Source organism: Haliotis cracherodii, unplaced genomic scaffold (genome assembly GCF_022045235.1).
Source record: "Haliotis cracherodii isolate W230 unplaced genomic scaffold, xgHalCrac1.p SCAF_8, whole genome shotgun sequence".
NCBI lineage: Eukaryota > Metazoa > Mollusca > Gastropoda > Lepetellida > Haliotidae > Haliotis > Haliotis cracherodii.
Genome location: NW_027266341.1, coordinates 23,683,343 through 23,701,076, shown reverse-complemented (window position 1 = coordinate 23,701,076; position 17,734 = coordinate 23,683,343). Strand labels below are relative to the sequence as shown.

Sequence of the window (17,734 nt, the reverse complement as noted above, 5' to 3'; positions counted from 1 at the left end):
CTCAGCGAACCATAAAGTTCGACCTGGAAACGGTCTCATATTAATGCCGTATGGCGAGGGAGAGTGTGACCGAAGGATCGGTGATCGAATCTGGTGTTCCTGTCCTTTTCATCGGCGTTTTCTATTCCTCGGTGTGTTAAATAAACTTCGTTTGACGTCGTCAACCAATTTCTTCAAAACGTAAGTAATGATATCGTCTACTACGCGGATTCTATTTGTGTTCACTCATGCATCCAGAACCCACGTGTTGTCAAACTGCTATATTCGCCATCAGTCGGTAGAGCATTCATTTTCTTTTCGTATATTTCTTCTCTATGCTTGACTTTTACGATCTGACAACTGTCGATATAGATATTCGTTATTTTCATAAGTCCAATGTCTCAGAAAACTTTGCAAGTATACGTGTGAATGTCGTTTTAATTCAACTTCAGGTTATAAAAAAACGTCATAAATGCTGTATGACCAAAGTATGTGACGTCAGACGCACCAGCTCCACATCGCCCGTTCTAAAAATAGTGTCAGGGTTGATTTTTCTATGTTGGTATCATGAGGTGTACATACATATATATATACGCAACGATTTTCTTCATTGTATGTCAATTGTGTTCATATTGCCTTTGGGGCGGTCGGATAGCCTAGTGGTTAAAGCGCTGCTCGTCACACCGAAGACCCTGGTTCAATTCCTGACATGGGTACATTGTGTGAAGCCCATTTCTGGTGTCCCCCGCCGTGATATTGCTGGAATATTGCTAAAAGCGGTGTAAAATCATAAATACTCACTCACTCATATTGCCTAATGAATTTAGACATTAATTACAAATCAATGCAAAGAGCTAGAGAACATGATTGGCCTTTGAATTTCAATCTATCGTCACGTCCGTCAGCTACAATTTTTTAGCTTCACCAATTTCCTGTTAATAGTCTTTGTTGTGTCATAGTTAATTATGTTTTATTAATATGTTATTTGATTCTGTTAATGATACTGCTGCATATATCCATATCAAACAAGAGTTATCTCCCCATCTGGGGAGTGGGGGGCTCTGTACCCTAGACATTACAGACAGAATTAATGCATATGTGAATCTTTGAATGCCCTTTGTAGTAAGTAATATCATCTCAAGTTTGAAATTACATAAACAAGGGTATGTACATTACTGTCATTGGCAACATCAGTTCATTGATTATCTTCTTTCAAAAATATCTGAATATGATAAATTCAAAATACTTTGGAGCAATAAAGGTTTTAGCGTAATATAAATGCACTTGGTAGCTGTAGTAGTAACAGTAGCAGCAATGAGCAATGCCAATAAGTGTATATCACATATCAGACAATTGTAATGCTTTGTGCAATGGGCTAGTGGTATTCCGTAGTAATAGTAACAGCAATGAGCAATGCCAATAAGTGTATATCACATATCAGACAATTGTAATACTTTGTGCAATGGGCTAGTGGTATTACGTAGTAATAGTAACAGCAATGAGCAATGCCAATAAGTGTATATCACATATCTGACAATTGTAATGCTTTGTGCAATGGGCTAGTGGTATTCAAACCTGGCTAGTAGCTTCTATTTACAACTGAATATATTGACCCGTGAAGGTCCGGGGTAGAACAGATCATCAGGCTTGGTGACTTGGTTGATGCATGTCATGGTATCCCAATTGCGTGGATCGATGCTCATGATGTCAATCTCTGGATTGTCTGGTCCAGACTTGATTATTTCAGACCACTTGAAATATTGCTGAGAGCGGTGTTAAACAACAAACAAACAAATACAGAACATATTGGCCAGTAAACTTTTTAGTATGTGCCTGGATAATAAAAGCAAAAATATCACCACCTTCCCAGCATCACTCATCACCATGGCAACCAGCTATAGTTTGTCACAAACAAATCCAAATATGTAACCAATGTAGGTCTATTTAGTTTGGCAAGTCCAGATTTCTTCTGTGAGTCATACCTAAAGATGAAGCGATTCTCTGGGCTCCTTTTATATATTATGTAACAATCTTAAAACTTACTGCAAAAAGGTACCAGCCTCACATTCAGTGGAGAGGTTATCTGATCTGATGATGTTAGACAATATAAACATTGGAGAAAGGGGTCAATGACCGCTACACTGCCACACATTGTGCATTAAATGTGCCAGCAGCTGATTTCTTTGGAAAGTAGGTCATCCTAGAGTATGGAGAGTGCCAATGTACACTGACAAACATATAAAAGTCAGAAGGAATGGGTGCATGGTCAGGAAGAAATGTTTGTTTGTTTGTTGTTTTGCACAGAACTCAGCAATATTCCATTTCTGACATAGTCAATATTTGGTTTGTCAAAGTTTTAAGTAACAAGTCTTGTAATTGGTTACACTATAATTTCCAATCTGTCAAAACGTGTGTGTACACAGTGTTACAGTCAAGATGAACTGGGTTAACTTTGATCTCGAAACCTCGATTCGTTACGGATATTATTTTTTTATTATATTTCAATAATAATTTCAATAAAGAGAAAAAATAGGGACATTTGAAAATCTTGAGACTGATCGAAATTCAGCAGGCAGGCAGCAATATCGCACGCTGATTTCAGACAATATAATCTCTTTTGGACGATAACATTCCATTCCTCATGTAACTAAACTAAAGAGTGGAAGGTCATTGTATGAAGGCTTGGTCCAGACTGTAGTACAACTTTAAAGAAGGAGCTCTATTGAAAAATAACTTTTTAAGATATGTTAGGTACTGATACCAAGTACATATTTACACACACACACACACACACACACACACACACGCATCTGCACACACACACACACACACATTGTTATCTAAAAAGCAACAAACGTCTGCTCTGATCCCGTCGCCAGCGCATATGCATATTGAAATTCCAGCTCAAGGCCGAGCTGTAGCTCAGTAGCTGTGACATCTTAGTGGAGAAACAGACGCCATTTTCTTTTGTTTACTTAAGAAATAAATGAGTGGGAGTTGTTTTATGTAGGAACACTGTACGGAGAATAAACCATGAGGGGCGCAGTTGTTTATTCTCCCTGCAGTGTTTTATTGCACTCCCACTCATCGTTTATTTCATACATGAAATATCAACATTATGTTCTTCTCTTTAATGATGTTAATAAAATGTACAAGCTTTCAAAATATTTACCCACATATAAATAATAATGATTCCCTGAATATAGTCCGACCTTGGCAGTGTTAGCGTATTAAAGATGTGAAATGGGGTATTGTGTTGCCAGGGTGTGTACTAGTTCATCAAGCAAACATACCAAGTGTCATTTCTTCAAATTTCCAAGCAAAAAGGCCGATTTAGGAAAGTTTGGATACAGGATGGCAGCGAGGAACAAAATGGACACCAACAAGACATGCCGTCTTCCAAACTCTAAACATAAACAGTGATCGTCTGCAAGTCAAGTCTCTACTATGATGTCAGGCACATGTCATGACAACTCTGTTCATTAACTCTCAGTAGTTTCAGGAATATGAGTAGGTTTTTAACGGGGTTTTTTGTCACTAATATCGCTTGTTGAACTTTTTTTCTTTGAGATAAATGATTTAATCCAATATTTATAGTTTACTGTTTATGTCTTTTAAGGGGATAAACAAGGACTGGTCAGTCTACTGTGTCTTAATTGGGTATCTATGTTAAACTGCAGCATGGTATCTCAGTGGGTGAGCAATAGAGAACTGGCAATAGTCCAGACTCTTACAAGCAGCCACACACACACATGCATACACGTCACTATATGAGTGAATTGGGAAATTTGTAATCTCAGTTTGGGTTTTTAACTGTCATTTGGATTTAATATCTGCCTCAGAGCAGATCTAAATAAATGCCTGTATGAACAATATCCCACACGGTCAGGGTACAAAGTCACACATACGAGGGTACAATGGCACACAATGAACCAAGCCACCATGCCAGACCACACAATCTATATAGTCGCCTTGTACAATGTTAGCATTGGTCCTATTCTAACCCGGAATCCCCAGGGTGAAGGTCTATTAGGCAGAGATTTAGGAACATCAGGAAGAAATATTTGTTATCTCCTCCAATTCAATAAACCACTCGTTTGAAATGAGCTTGGTGTCTCTTGAGTTCCACTGGGTTCTGAGAATGCTTGGTCTTGTTTTGTTCTCTTTTACCTGGACACATAATTAGCCAAAATAGTGTTTGTTGTTTGAGGTCACACTCGGCAAAATTGCGGCTATATGATGACGATCTGTAAATAATCAAATCTGGACCAGACAATCCAGTGATTGACATCATGAGCATCAATCTACGCAATTGGCATACGATGACAATAATTAACCAAGCCGGCGAGTCTGACCACCCAATTGCAATAGTCGCCTCTTACGACAAGCATAATCGCCTGTTACGACAAGCATAGGGTGCTGAGGCCTTTTATACCCCAGATCTTCACGGGTCCAAAAAAGTGAAAACAATAACATGATTTAAGACACAATACACTACCTGATGAACTTATTAATTAACAACATTACAAACAGCACACCACGTTAATCATTAAGTTACATATCATAATATGAGAACTTTAAGAAAATGTTTTTCTCTTGAGATCAAACCCTTATCAATAGCATTCCTTAATTAGACCTCCATTTAATATACATGTATTCAACATGTTCAGTATCCAATGACTCCATTTGTACAAGAAGGGATCAAGCCTTAATTAGCCATAGTGTGCCAAGTGAACCTTATTGCTTCTGTTTATTCTAGCACAGCATGGGTTAATCCTATCACTGGTCTCTATGTAATTAACTCCTTATGGTTCAAACTACTTACACACGCTGCATCTTGTTAACATCAGATGGTTATACCTTACACTATATAAGGGCAGGAAGCAACCAGTTCATCATTTAGAAGCTCTGATAGACGTGATTTCGAGTGCTTTTGTTTTTAGGGAAAGGGAATTATAATGGCTGATGACTTTGGCAATGATGAAGAGGAGCTTCGTGAGGCTTGTGGTGTGTTTGGGTGTGTTGCAGCAGGAAAGTGGCCTACACAACTAGACATCGCCCACATCATACATCTCGGTCTTGTGGGATTGCAACACAGGTATGTGCGAGAAGAGTGGGGAATTGGTATTATTTATTGAGAATCATTTTAGTTAAGGTTTCAGGGACGGATCCGAGATTTTAATGAAGTGGGGGCTCCATTTGAGTCATTTGTAACTTCTGTGGGGCCCGGTGGGGGGGAGGGGGGGGGGGGGGGGGGGTCCACCTAAAAGCCTTGCCAAAATATCACAAACATTATATGTTAACCATTATTGGTTATACTTTAACAACCAAATCAAAATTTTATTGTGGTATTACCTTTTTTTACCATTCAAACGGGAGGGGTTGGGGAAGTTGATGGTTTAATACTCCACAACTTCACATTTATACATTCCTTTGATACAGCTGTTTGAAGACGTAAAATCTGAATATTAACCAGAATTCAGTTGTCAAAGTTTGCTTTTGTAAAGAATACAAATGTTGACTTTCCCTTCTTTTCACTCCCTAGGGGACAGGAGAGTGCTGGTATTGTCACAAGTATGGGAAATGGCCGAACACGACAGAAGAAAGGAATGGGGTTTGTGGGAGGTGTATTTTCAGAGGAAGATCTACAGAAGCTCAAGGGAAATATTGGAGTTGGTGAGTTGCAGGGGTGAAGAGCTTCTGTCTTGTCTGGACTACCTCCGTGGTCTAGTGGTGGAGCGGAAGGTCTGGGGTTTGATTCCTGTTCGCATCATATTTTGAAGGTAAAAGATGGCACTTGTTGTTACCCTGCTCCGCGCTTGGCATTAAGGGGCTAAAACAAGGACTGGTCGGCTCAGAGTCGGTATACTGTGTCTGAGTGAGGTATTCATGTTAAGAGTCAGTGTACTGTGTCTGAGTGGGGTGTTCGTGTTAAACTGCGACATGACTGCTTGTAACTTTCCAGCCTTATGCCGGTTTTATAGCGCTAACTCACTGATAAACCAGACACAGTTTAACATGGATAAACCACTCAGACACTGTATACTGACTCCGAACCGACCATTCCTTGTTTTTTTCCCATTAAAGCTGAACGCCAGACAGGGTAACAAGATTTACATCTTTTAACACTTTTTTGTATGATGCGGCCAAGGGATCCAGCCATCAACCCTCCTCTCTATCCACTCGACCCCGAGGCAATCCTTCCCATGAGAGCAGACTGATGAGGATCAGATGGGGACAATGTGTGACTTGCGTAGTGCTCATCTCAACTGTAGCAGCCTCTGCTCATCTCAACTTTAGCAGCCTATGCTCATCTTTACTGTAGCAGCCTGTGCTCCTCTTTACTGTAGCAGCCTATGCTCATCTTTACTGTAGCAGCCTATGCACATCTTTACTGTAGCAGCCTATGCACATCTTTACTGTAGCAGCCTATGCTCCTCTCAACTTTAGCAGCCTATGCTCATCTTTACTGTAGCAGCCTGTGCTCCTCTTTACTGTAGCAGCCTGTGCTCCTCTTTACTGTAGCAGCCTATGCACATCTTTACTGTAGCAGCCTATGCACATCTTTACTGTAGCAGCCTATGCTCCTCTCAACTCAAGCAGACTATGCTCCTCTCAACCATAGCCACCTATGCTCCTCTTAACTCTAGCAGCCTAGAGTTAAGAGGCAGGATACGTTCACCATTTTGTGAACATCTGGCATCATCCCCATTCAATAGTAATGCATGAACACATGCTCACGATATAGTCGGAATTGTACAATGGGTTCTGCTTTTAGTAGAGATTTCTTGTGATAAAGGAAATGTCTTTTGTCGCTTTTGTTTATTTTGAAATTATTTTAATAATTACATGAATTCTACCCATACATCATCATCGTTGTTCCAGGCCACACCCGCTACTCAACACAGGGTGCGTCGGAGCTGGTGAACATTCAGCCCTTCGTTGTGGAGACGATCCACGGGCTCATCACTGTAGCTCACAACGGGGAACTGGTGAATGCTGCTGCTCTCAAGAAAGAGGTAAATATGTCAGAAATCTAAAATGAAATTATTGGACCCCTTTAAAGCAAGACGTTATTGTATCTCTACTTATATTAACTGACCCGTGAAGATCTGGGGTAGAATAGGTCTTCCGCAACCGATGCTTGCCGTAAGAGGCGACTAATGAGATCAAGTGGTCAGACTTGGTGACTTGGTTGATGCATGCCATCGTATCCCAATTGCGTGGATCAATGCTCATGATATCAATCACTGGCTTGTCTGGTCCAGACTGGATTATTTACAGACCGCGGTCATATAGCTGGAATATTGCTGAGTTCAGGGTTAAACTGGAGTTTCTGAGTTCTTGATGTATCAGCACCTTCATTTACTTTAAGATGCTGGTTTTCGAGAAACCTCATTAAAATCAGATTTTTGGCTTGGATCGTGAAGATCTTACAATACCTCCACACCTCCTTGCGTCAGGTAAATTTTCCAATCAGTGTCAAGGCTTCTAATTATTGGTACTAGTGAGCAAAGCATTCGCACAAGCATCTTGAAAGAAAATTTTGTTCTGAATATTAACAATAAATATCGTCCCACTATTTTGTGGTAAAGAAATAAAGCTGAATTGTTTTAGAAAGGTTCCTTCATTTCGATTGGGTGGTCAAAGTTCGCACAGGTTGACCTACATCCACAGAATGTGCCTTATATGACATGGGTGACCGCGATGCTAGGGCAGCCTTGTACAAAGAGCTTCAGGTCCTCAACTGACATAAAGACAAATGACCATGTTTCAGGTGTTGCTGCATGGTGTAGGGCTGTCCACGGCCTCTGACAGCGAACTGATCACACAGCTGCTGACCAGGACTCCAGAGTGTGGGGAGCCCGAGGGGGTCAACTGGGTCGGCCGGTGAGTAGATAGTTGAATTATGCTAACACCCTTAGAAATTTGTCGGGGCTATATGCTTAACAAACTTTGGTTATAAAGAACTGAAATTAGCATTCCCTTTGAGTTCGTGGTATACTGTGAATAAAATTTGGTAAAAGGCATAGAACGTAGATTCAAGCCTTGGACTTGAGTACTTACAGTGTGACTGCTTCTGTATATTTGCATTTAATGCAAACAAATTCCAACTACTGTATCCAAATTCATCTGATCATGAATACCACAAAAAATATATCCTGGTGTCTTCCATTTACCATTACCGGTATTTCTGTTCCAGAATCAAGGCGTTGATGTCAAAAGCACCGACTTCATATTCATTGGTTGTCATGCACCAAGACAAACTGTATGCAGTGCGGGACCCTTACGGCAACAGACCACTTTGTATCGGGAAGCTGCTCCCTGCTGCTGTACTTACAGGTTGGATGATTACCCAGCAGGCCTCAGCCATAATTACATCTTGCTTGAAGCTAAATTTTAGTTAGCATCTAGGTTGTCTTTTGTTTAAAACAGTGATACTCCGGACGGTTATGAGTTGTACCCCACCTTTTTCCTACATATAGAGGGGCGGTCAGGTAGCCTAGTGGTTAAAGCGTTCGTTCGTCACACCGAAGACCCGGGTTCTATTCCCGACATGGGTACAATGTGTGAAGCCCATTTCTGGTGTCCCCCGCCGTGATATTGCTGGAATATTGCTAAAAGCAGCGTAAAAGCATACTCATACTCTCCTACATATAGAAATATACATATATCTCTATAATCTAGATGTAGCACCTTACAGACAGTAATCTGTGTGTCTGTCTGTCTAGGCTGATTCCATCTTATTCTGTTGAAGAAGTTACAATGTTAGACCATTGATAGGGGAGGTAACTTCTCACTGCAGATAGTTGTTTCAATAGTCCAGACAATTCACTATGTGGATTGCTTAACCGTCTGGGTTAACAGGGTTCCTCTGTATTTAATGTTGGATACTCAAACTGTCCACCGATGGTTCACTTCTGAAATAAACCAACTATTCAACCAAGAAGATCCACAAGCTGATAAATTGAGTTGATATATACACCAGTATGTTTTTGTATGAAGATTCGCGAAGATTGCTTGAAATTGGCTTATCAAAGATTTTTTTATGTATGACATGACTCACACATACATTATTTTGTTTCTGTTTTCATCTGTTTTATGGTCATGTCTTTGAATTCAGGCAAACTTGATGTCAACGATGAAGTGGCGGAGGGATGGGTTGTGTCGTCAGAGTCGTGTACGTTTCATTCAGTCGGTGCCAGGTACCACAGAGAGGTGCTACCAGGTGAGTCGAAGGCCCATGTCATTGTTTTGTGAGTGAGTGAGCTGGGTGTAACGCCTCTTTTAACAGTATTCCATTTATATCACGGCGTGTCAGCTGAATGTGGGAAATCCACCAGAAGTGATGCAGGTCTCAGACATTTACCACTTCGGTGAAACCCACGAGCATGGGTATGGTGCTGACAAACCTAGAAGCATACTCAGGGTGAACCGGAATTCAAACCCACAATCATAGGTTTCTGGCATGTCCAAGTGACGCAACTCTGCACAGTGAATTGCGTGGCCTTTATTGTTTACATATTACCATAACTACTACGTATTACAACTGTCGGAACAAAGATTTTTTTTACTTTTTCACAATGTGTATAAGAAATATGTCCTTGTTTCTAGGTGAGATTGTGGAAATCAGCAGAGAAGGGGTTAAATCTCGACACATCGTCCCCAGACCCAATGGAGGACTGCCAGCATTCTGTATATTTGAATATGTTTACTTCGCAAGGCCCGACAGTATATTTGAAGGTAAGCTAAAAAGAATTAGAAGTATTTCTTAAGATGCTTAATGATTTTCTGTATTGAAATAGTCATTATATTAATTATTTTGTAAAGCATTTACATTTCTTCTCCCTAATAGTGTAGCCATTATAACTTTGTTGTATCTCTCAAAATAACTCTACCACTTCCTAATTCAGGATCTGTGAGAAGAACATGTACAACTAATTGAGTATGGAATTAAGTATTTTATTCCTGTTGAGTCCTTACACAAAAGGAACAAAAATAAACTTTTGAAAAGTCAGCATGGCATGGCAAGAGAAGTAACTCATGTGGTTTTGAAAAAAACTGAAAAAATCTACCTGCAAATTAAGTAACGAAAAAGGGGGACCTTTGTAATTTCTTTTACTGTTCTTCATATCTTATATATTAAATCATTTCCCTAAGGTTTTGTTGATGGCTGTTACTTCTAAGTATGCCTCTCTAATACAAGTTAAAAGATGACTATGCTTGTCGTAAAAGGTGACTAACGGGATCGGGTGGTCAGACTCGCTGACTTGGTTGATACATGTCATCGATCCCAATTGCGTGGATCGATGCTCATGATGTCAATCACTGGATTGTCTGGTCCAGACTTGATTATCTACAGACAGCCGTCATATAGCTGGAATATTGCTGAGTGCGGCGTTAAACAATAAACCAACCAACCAACAAGTTTGCTCTCATGTCATGACTTTTGAGAACGTCCCTCACAGCACCATGTGAGGTAATAGCGTTCCTGCTAATGCCTGCTCATGCCGTCCTCCCTTCTCCCCAGATCAGATGGTCTACCGGGTACGACAGCGTTGTGGGGCCCAGCTGGCCAAGGAGTTTCCTGTCGATGTCGACCTTGTCAGTACCGTGCCAGAATCCGCCACCCCTGCGGCGATGGAGTATGCCAAGACGGTGAGTTTATGTTCACTTTGTCCGTGGTGTAGTGGATAGGGCATCTACCTGTAGAGCGGAAGGTCAGGGGTTCAATCCCAGTCTGCATGATACCAACAGATGACACTTGTTGTCACCCTGCCTGGGTGGCATGGGATAAAACCTAGACTGGTCACCTTGTCAGTATACAGTATCTGAGTTGGGTATCCATGTTAAACTGGTATATCAGTGGGATAGTATTATAAAATCAGCTTTAGGCCGTCCTAGTACAAGCAGACAGACACATACACAAACACACAGCCATGAACACACAAACACAAACACAGAAAGATAGATACAAGCACACGCACGTGGAAGAAGCTTGAACGCAACGTTATTCACCTTGCCTGTCATACAGGTCAGCACAATCTGTCACACAATGTTACGCGACTATTGTAAGTATCTAGTCAGGTATGAGAGTTCCCGGCGGCCATATTGCTTCATTTGCGTTGAGCAAGGTGACATCCAAGGTAGTAGTCAAACTCTGTTCCATGATCTTGATTCTTGGTCTGAACATTGCACTTAGTGCTATATGTGAGATTGAGACTGTATATGTAATCACCTATTGCCATGATTACAAGCTAGAGAAACCTAAAAAAAGGACCATGCTTGTCGTAAGAGGCAACTAACGGGATCGGGGGGTCAGGCGCGTTGAGTTGGTTGATGCATGTCATTGTATCCCAATTGCGTGAAGTCAATGATGTCAATCACTTGATTGTCTGATCCAGACTCAATTATTTACAGACCAGCGTCATATAGCTGGAATGATGCTGAGTGCACCAATAAACAACAAATAAACAAACAAACAAATAATAAAACTTAGCAGAAAAGAAAAATGGTGTTTCGGTGACATATGTCTTATTTGTACAGATAGCCATATGATAATTATAATCATCATCATCATGATAATAATGGTGAGGATAATAATAATCATGATGATAATGAGTACAACTTGCTGTTGTGTCCAACATCCACTGGCCATGGCTTTGAATCTTCCATTTGCTCTGTACATCATCCTTGAGTGAGTGAGTGAGTATGGTTTTACGCCGCTTTTAGCAATATTCCAGCAATATCACTGCAGGGGACACCAGAAATGGGCTTCACACCTTGTATCCATCTCGGGAATCAAACCCGGGTCTTCGGCATGACGAGCGAACGCTTTAACCACTAGGCTACCCGCGTTCCACATCATCCTTGATCTGTCAGACTCACACCCATGTTCACAGAAGTAATCAACATCTGTATATTATGATGGTCTTCATTTCAGCTTGGAATCCCTTATCAAGAAGTTTTGTGTAAGAACCGATATGTCGGGAGGACTTTTATTCAACCCAGTATGCGTCTACGACAGCTTGGAGTTGCCAAGAAGTTCGGACCTCTGACGGACAACTTCAAGGACAAGAAAATAGTGCTACTGGATGACTCCATTGTTCGAGGAAACACAATGAGAGCCATTGTCCGATTACTGAAGGCTTCCGGGGCCAAAGAGGTGAATATTAATTGTTGACTACTTGATACACTGACCATCTCCATGGTTTAGTGGGAAAAGTGTATGACTGGAGAGTGGAAAGTCAGATACCGATACCCGGCCTGGTCATACCAAAAGACATTAAAATATGGTACTTGTTGTTACCCTGCCGTAAAGGGGATAAAAAAAGACTGGTGGTATACTGTGTCTGATTGGCTGGCACAATTAAACCGGCATCAGTCCGGACTAGTACAAGCAGCTGCACCCCCCCCACACACACATATATGCATGCATGCAGATCGCAATGCAAGTGCAGTAATCTTGAACCCATTTCGCTTCACCTGACCTAGATACACTTGTTGCTCCTTAACTAACTTTGCACTCATCTCACATAAATCTAGTTTAATAACAGTAAGTGTTAGCAATATAGTGTGTTTTCTGACACATTATATTTGAGTATTAAATTTCAGCAAATATTCAGGAATCCCAGGTAGCCCAAACTTACAAGATGAAATTTGCTGTAGAGTTGTGTCCCTTAGGCGTGAAAGTGAAAGGATACTATAATTTTAGGATTGAATCCAAGTTATTCTCCAAGACTTTTTTATTTCTGACATTCCTGCCATGACAGAACTGAAATACTGTTCAACATGTTCAAAGAGACATTTAGCTCAATTCACTCTCACATACATCATCCGTGAAGATTCCGGGTTAGAATAGGTCTTCAGCAACCCATGCTTGCCGTAAGAGGCGACTATGCTTGTCGTAAAAGGCGACTAACATGATCGGGTGGTCAGGCTCGCTGACTTGGTTGATTCAAGCCATCGATCCCAATTGCGTGGATCGATGCTCATGATATCAATCACTAGATTGTCTGGTCCAGACTCGATTATTTATAGACCGCCGTCATATAGCTGGGATATTGCTGAGTGCGGCGTTAAACAACAAACCAACCAACATCATATTTCATAACTCATCCTACCCCACTGCGCCTGTATATAACCCAATTGTCAGCACTTCACCAAACTCCTTCACTCACTCACTCAGCCAGTATAAGATGATTGTATCTGGGAGTTTACTTTTCCCCCTGAATTATTATGCAAGATAGTTTCTCTAAAACAGACGATGTAACTGACGCTGCTATTGCAGGTACACATCCGAGTGGCCTCTCCCCCCATCAAGTACCCCTGCTACATGGGGATTAACATCCCCACCAAGGAGGAACTGGTGGCCAACCAGATGCCCATGGAGAAGATTGCTGACTACTTTGGTGAGTTATTATGACAGCTTACTTCAAACCATTGTTGTTGTTTTTTTTCATGTTTAACCCCTCACCTGTAGAGCTGGGATCTTGGGTACTTGGGTCGGGTGGGTACGGAGTAGGTGTGGGTGTGTTTGTTGTTTAACACCGCACTCAGCAATATTCCAGCTTTATGTGGCAGTTTGTAAATAATCGAGTCTGGACCAGACAATCCAGTGATTGACATGAGCATCAATCCACTTAATTGAGATATGATGGCAAGCATCAACCGGGTCAGCGAGCCTGACCACCCGATCCCTTAAGTCGCCTCTTACGGCAAGCATGGGAAGCTGAAGACCTATTGTGGATTGTTTATCATGCTGTCAGTCACTGGTTTGTTATGAAGGGGATAGTAACAGTTCCGATGTGGTTAATGTGTACTGGAGGAGAGTGTTCACCATTTACCTTGTGCTATGTTACAACTTTCATGTAATTGTGGTTAGGGCTGAGTCCAAATTTACTACCCGAGTACCCACACCCCTATTACCTGACCCTACCCGGGTACCCGCTGTAGGTCTCATGAAATTGGTACAAACTGTCCGATGGAGAAGAGTTTGACCGTAGCCCTGGCAAAATATGCTTAGATATACCTATAAAACGATTTGGTCATGCATACACTAAAGTTGAATCAAAGTTTTGTCTTTTTTCAAATATATACTGGGTGTATAGTCAGAAAGAAATGTGAACATTAGTGACTTGTAGTGTAACCATAGAGTTTTAGATAATTTTTGTCATTAAACAATATAGCATGTGACTGACCATGGGTCCAGGTAGTCCTGTGGGTACCCGGGTCCTACTCAGTACCCACCGGACCCAAGTACCTGAGTAACCTGTCCCAGCCCTACTGGTCCAGCTTGGTTATTTTCAGGGCATTGTGATATAGCTGTAATATTACCTCACTCACTCACTGAAACAATTAACCTTTATGTTCCAGGTGCTGATAGTTTACATTATTTGACTGTGGAAGGGTTACAGAGGGCTGTGGAGGACGGCATCAAGTCAAATGGGCAGGAACAGGGCCACTGTACTGCGTGTCTCACCGGAAATTACCCTACCAAGTTGGATTGGTGACTTTGTAAAGTGTAATTTCTGAAAGGGTTAAAATGACCTGTATGGATGGTGCAAGATGGACGCCACACTCAACACTACTGGCGCTCACTTATATATAGTTTTATATAACTAATTGTTGCTCGGTAACAATGGACCTATCTCTAATAGTGAAATGAGTTGCTCAGTTATACCTTTAAGGGTGTCCACTTTCAGGGCTTCCAGTTTCTGTCAGCCAAATCCATTATCAACCCTTCATGTGGCTCAACCTAATCCAGCAATAACTGGATTGCCTGGTCCAGACTTGATTAATCCAGCAATAACTGGATTGTCTGGTCCAGACTTGATTATTACAGACCGCCGTCGTATAGCTGGAATATTGCTGAGTGTGGCGTTATACAACCTCATCCAGTTACCTTGACAAGGTATTTGCTTTCATACACTAGAGGTGGAGGTTCCATGTCAGAATAGGTCCAACCTGGTTGATAGCATGTCAAGTCACCGGGACATGGATCTATGCTCATAATATCAGTCACTGGTTTGTCTGGTCCATTTGTGCATTAATACTGTTCTACTGAACAGTGCCCTGAGACAACCCTCCCTAGGACTCTTGTGATAGCATTCCAGGTTAAAGTACAAATGTAGGTCCCCAACAAAATCTTTTCCTTGTCGAAGAGAAGAGTCAATGTTTCAGGTGGTCAGACTCCACGACTTGGTTGATTGCATGTCTTTGTAATCCAATGACATGTTACGTTGCTCATAATATCAATCACTGGATTGTCCAGTCCAGGACTTGATGATTTACAGGCTGCTGTAATAAAGCTGGAATGCTGCTAAATATGGCATTAACCAACAAACAAATCAAACTGAAGGAAGTTCACATGAACAATTGCTCCAGTCTTTCTCCCTTACCTTCGGGGTAATATTTCTGCAAAATTTCATTAAGCAGGATACAGTCTCTTGACATTATATCCTTTGTTATTTATTACTTATGTCAGTTATCTCAAAGAGAAATACTCAGCTTGAGAAGTCGGTGTACTGTATTTAGATAGTGGGTGATACATTTTCTGTTGACATTATCAAAATGACAGAATTCATCAAGTTTCTTCACTATGTGAAAATTGTTAATAAAAATACTTTTTTTATTACTATTGTAATGGTTGTGCTTGCATAGTAACTTTTGTAATTTCCAATAATTATGACACTACTCAGCACTAATCAACAGGTGGTTTGCATTGCCCAATTGTCTACACAATTGTCCCTTAGGCCACACATTTTTTAGTTTCGTTTCACGGTCTCGCCTACCCTACCAGCTGGAAAAGAAATCTACATCACTATAAGTGATTCAAGAAGCCACCTACAGTTTTAATGACTTTCAAATAAATAAATAAATAAATAAATGACATAGCTATTTACATTTATTTTTATTTCGACCAACCTTGTGATGAAAAATTCCGTGAAACATAAAATTAAAAAATTGTGGCCTTAGGATTTGCTGTTCATGGCTTATGGTCCTGGGTTTCTGAGCTCCAGCCTGTGCTTGTGGGTGTCATCAAAGCGGTCAATGTCCTTGACATTAATCACTTTGGGCTATCCTCCGACATGTACCAGTAGCAGATGCTCGTATTATAACTGATGTAGTTGATGTTGTTGAACATCAAAGCTCAATAATCGTTCACGCATTATATCTATCTAGTATTGATCTTGATGCAGCAATACTATTCAAATATGAGCCTGGGTAGTTGATTTATTTGTTCTTTTCATTGATCATCAACTGGCAATAATTTGCTCAAAGACCACCTTCCTGAGGCAAGGTTGTTAACTGACTGTATAAAAGTCCAGTTTCCACCCAAGGCTCGAATTTCTGGGCTCGATCGTAGCGCCACCAGTGGCTGTCACGAGTTATGTCCCTCCTATTGACCAATCAGATTCCACCTCTCATATCACTTGCATTTGCTTCAGACAAAATGGTGGCGCCCAGTCAAAATGATCTGATTGATAATCAAAATCTATGTTGTAATAAAACAGGTCTTACTTCACGAAGTGCATCAGATCACATGAGCACCTTGATTAAAGACCTGTTAAGATTTAGAAAATATCTATTGACACTGAGGTGGCAGCAGTTTACGAACCAGAAATCGATTTTGTTGTGTGTATTTGATTGGATTATGCATAGACTTATTAGGCCAGCCAAAATATAACTCCATATTTCAAGCCTAGTTTGGCAAGGGTGGAAACTGGACTTTTATAGTCAGTTAGCTCCCTTGTCTTGGGGAGATGCCCAAAGACATGCTCACTGACTATTATCCTTTTTTTTACGCTCTTATTAATTACTTTAGGGGCCATTCATATTTGATAATTCAATTAATTTCCATATACCCTGCTACAGCGGTATACAACTGGAAAAAATATGTTGTTTTGGCAACAGCCATTTTACTAATACATGTATCTGTAATATCTGCAATTTAAAGGAATCGACATTGTGTAATGTATACTACTAAAAAGAAGTTAAGGAACACTCAATTCTTACATATTACTCTAGTTAATCTGTCATGGACATGATATTTTCATATTGTCATTAAACATCGGGTGTTCTTTGACTTCTTTGGAATAGTATATATTAACATTGATTTAAATGTATGTGTGTACTGGAGCTCACCTGGCAATATGGGGACAAAAAACAAACACTCCACATCTCAATCTTAATTTGTTGTCAAATTGTGGTAAATTATAAACCTTGCGGTTAGGTAAATTCATTGTAGGCATTAGTAAATATCCATGCAGGGTATATCAGTCCATATTCCCCACACAATAAGCCTACAACTTCTTCACATGACATGATAATACTGTTGTTATTGTCCATCATTTCTATGAAAACTGGTTATGCATGTAATAGTGTGTTAATAACTGTTTTTATGTCACTTTTATACATTTATGATGTATAACTTGGTTGTAGAAGTATTATCTGTTCACTGCGTGTATTCGGTCTTGTCTTTTGTTGTACATATTCACAACTTCATGGTACCAGATCTGATGTAGTTCCATCAACAGTCTTAGAATGGCCATTTGTGTAAGATATTTTCAAGTTTGACTTAAGGTCAAATGTCTGAATTATGCATATTATTTTAGTAAAAACTAAAGGAATTTGTGGATATTTTTTCAATAAAAAACATAACTGCAATGTATTGATATTTTTCAAGCACAAAAGAATATCTAAAAAGTTGAAAGCATTATGAGGTGGTCACCAGGTATGACAATGGCTGTCG

The 17,734-nt window shown here is 40.4% G+C and overlaps 1 protein-coding gene across 1 annotated transcript; it reads left to right on the top strand.

The window, feature by feature from the left end:
• Positions 1–23: 23 nt before the first annotated feature.
• Positions 24–17,642, top strand: LOC139449927 (amidophosphoribosyltransferase-like). The gene is made up of 12 exons (XM_071231539.1): positions 24–180; positions 4,923–5,077; positions 5,525–5,655; positions 6,865–6,998; positions 7,757–7,869; positions 8,183–8,322; positions 9,104–9,208; positions 9,595–9,723; positions 10,511–10,638; positions 11,924–12,145; positions 13,271–13,391; positions 14,356–17,642. Exons 2-12 carry the CDS (start codon positions 4,938–4,940, stop codon positions 14,490–14,492), a joined length of 1,500 nt encoding a protein of 499 aa, XP_071087640.1. The 5' UTR covers positions 24–180; positions 4,923–4,937; the 3' UTR covers positions 14,493–17,642.
• The last annotated feature ends 92 nt before the right edge of the window (positions 17,643–17,734 follow it).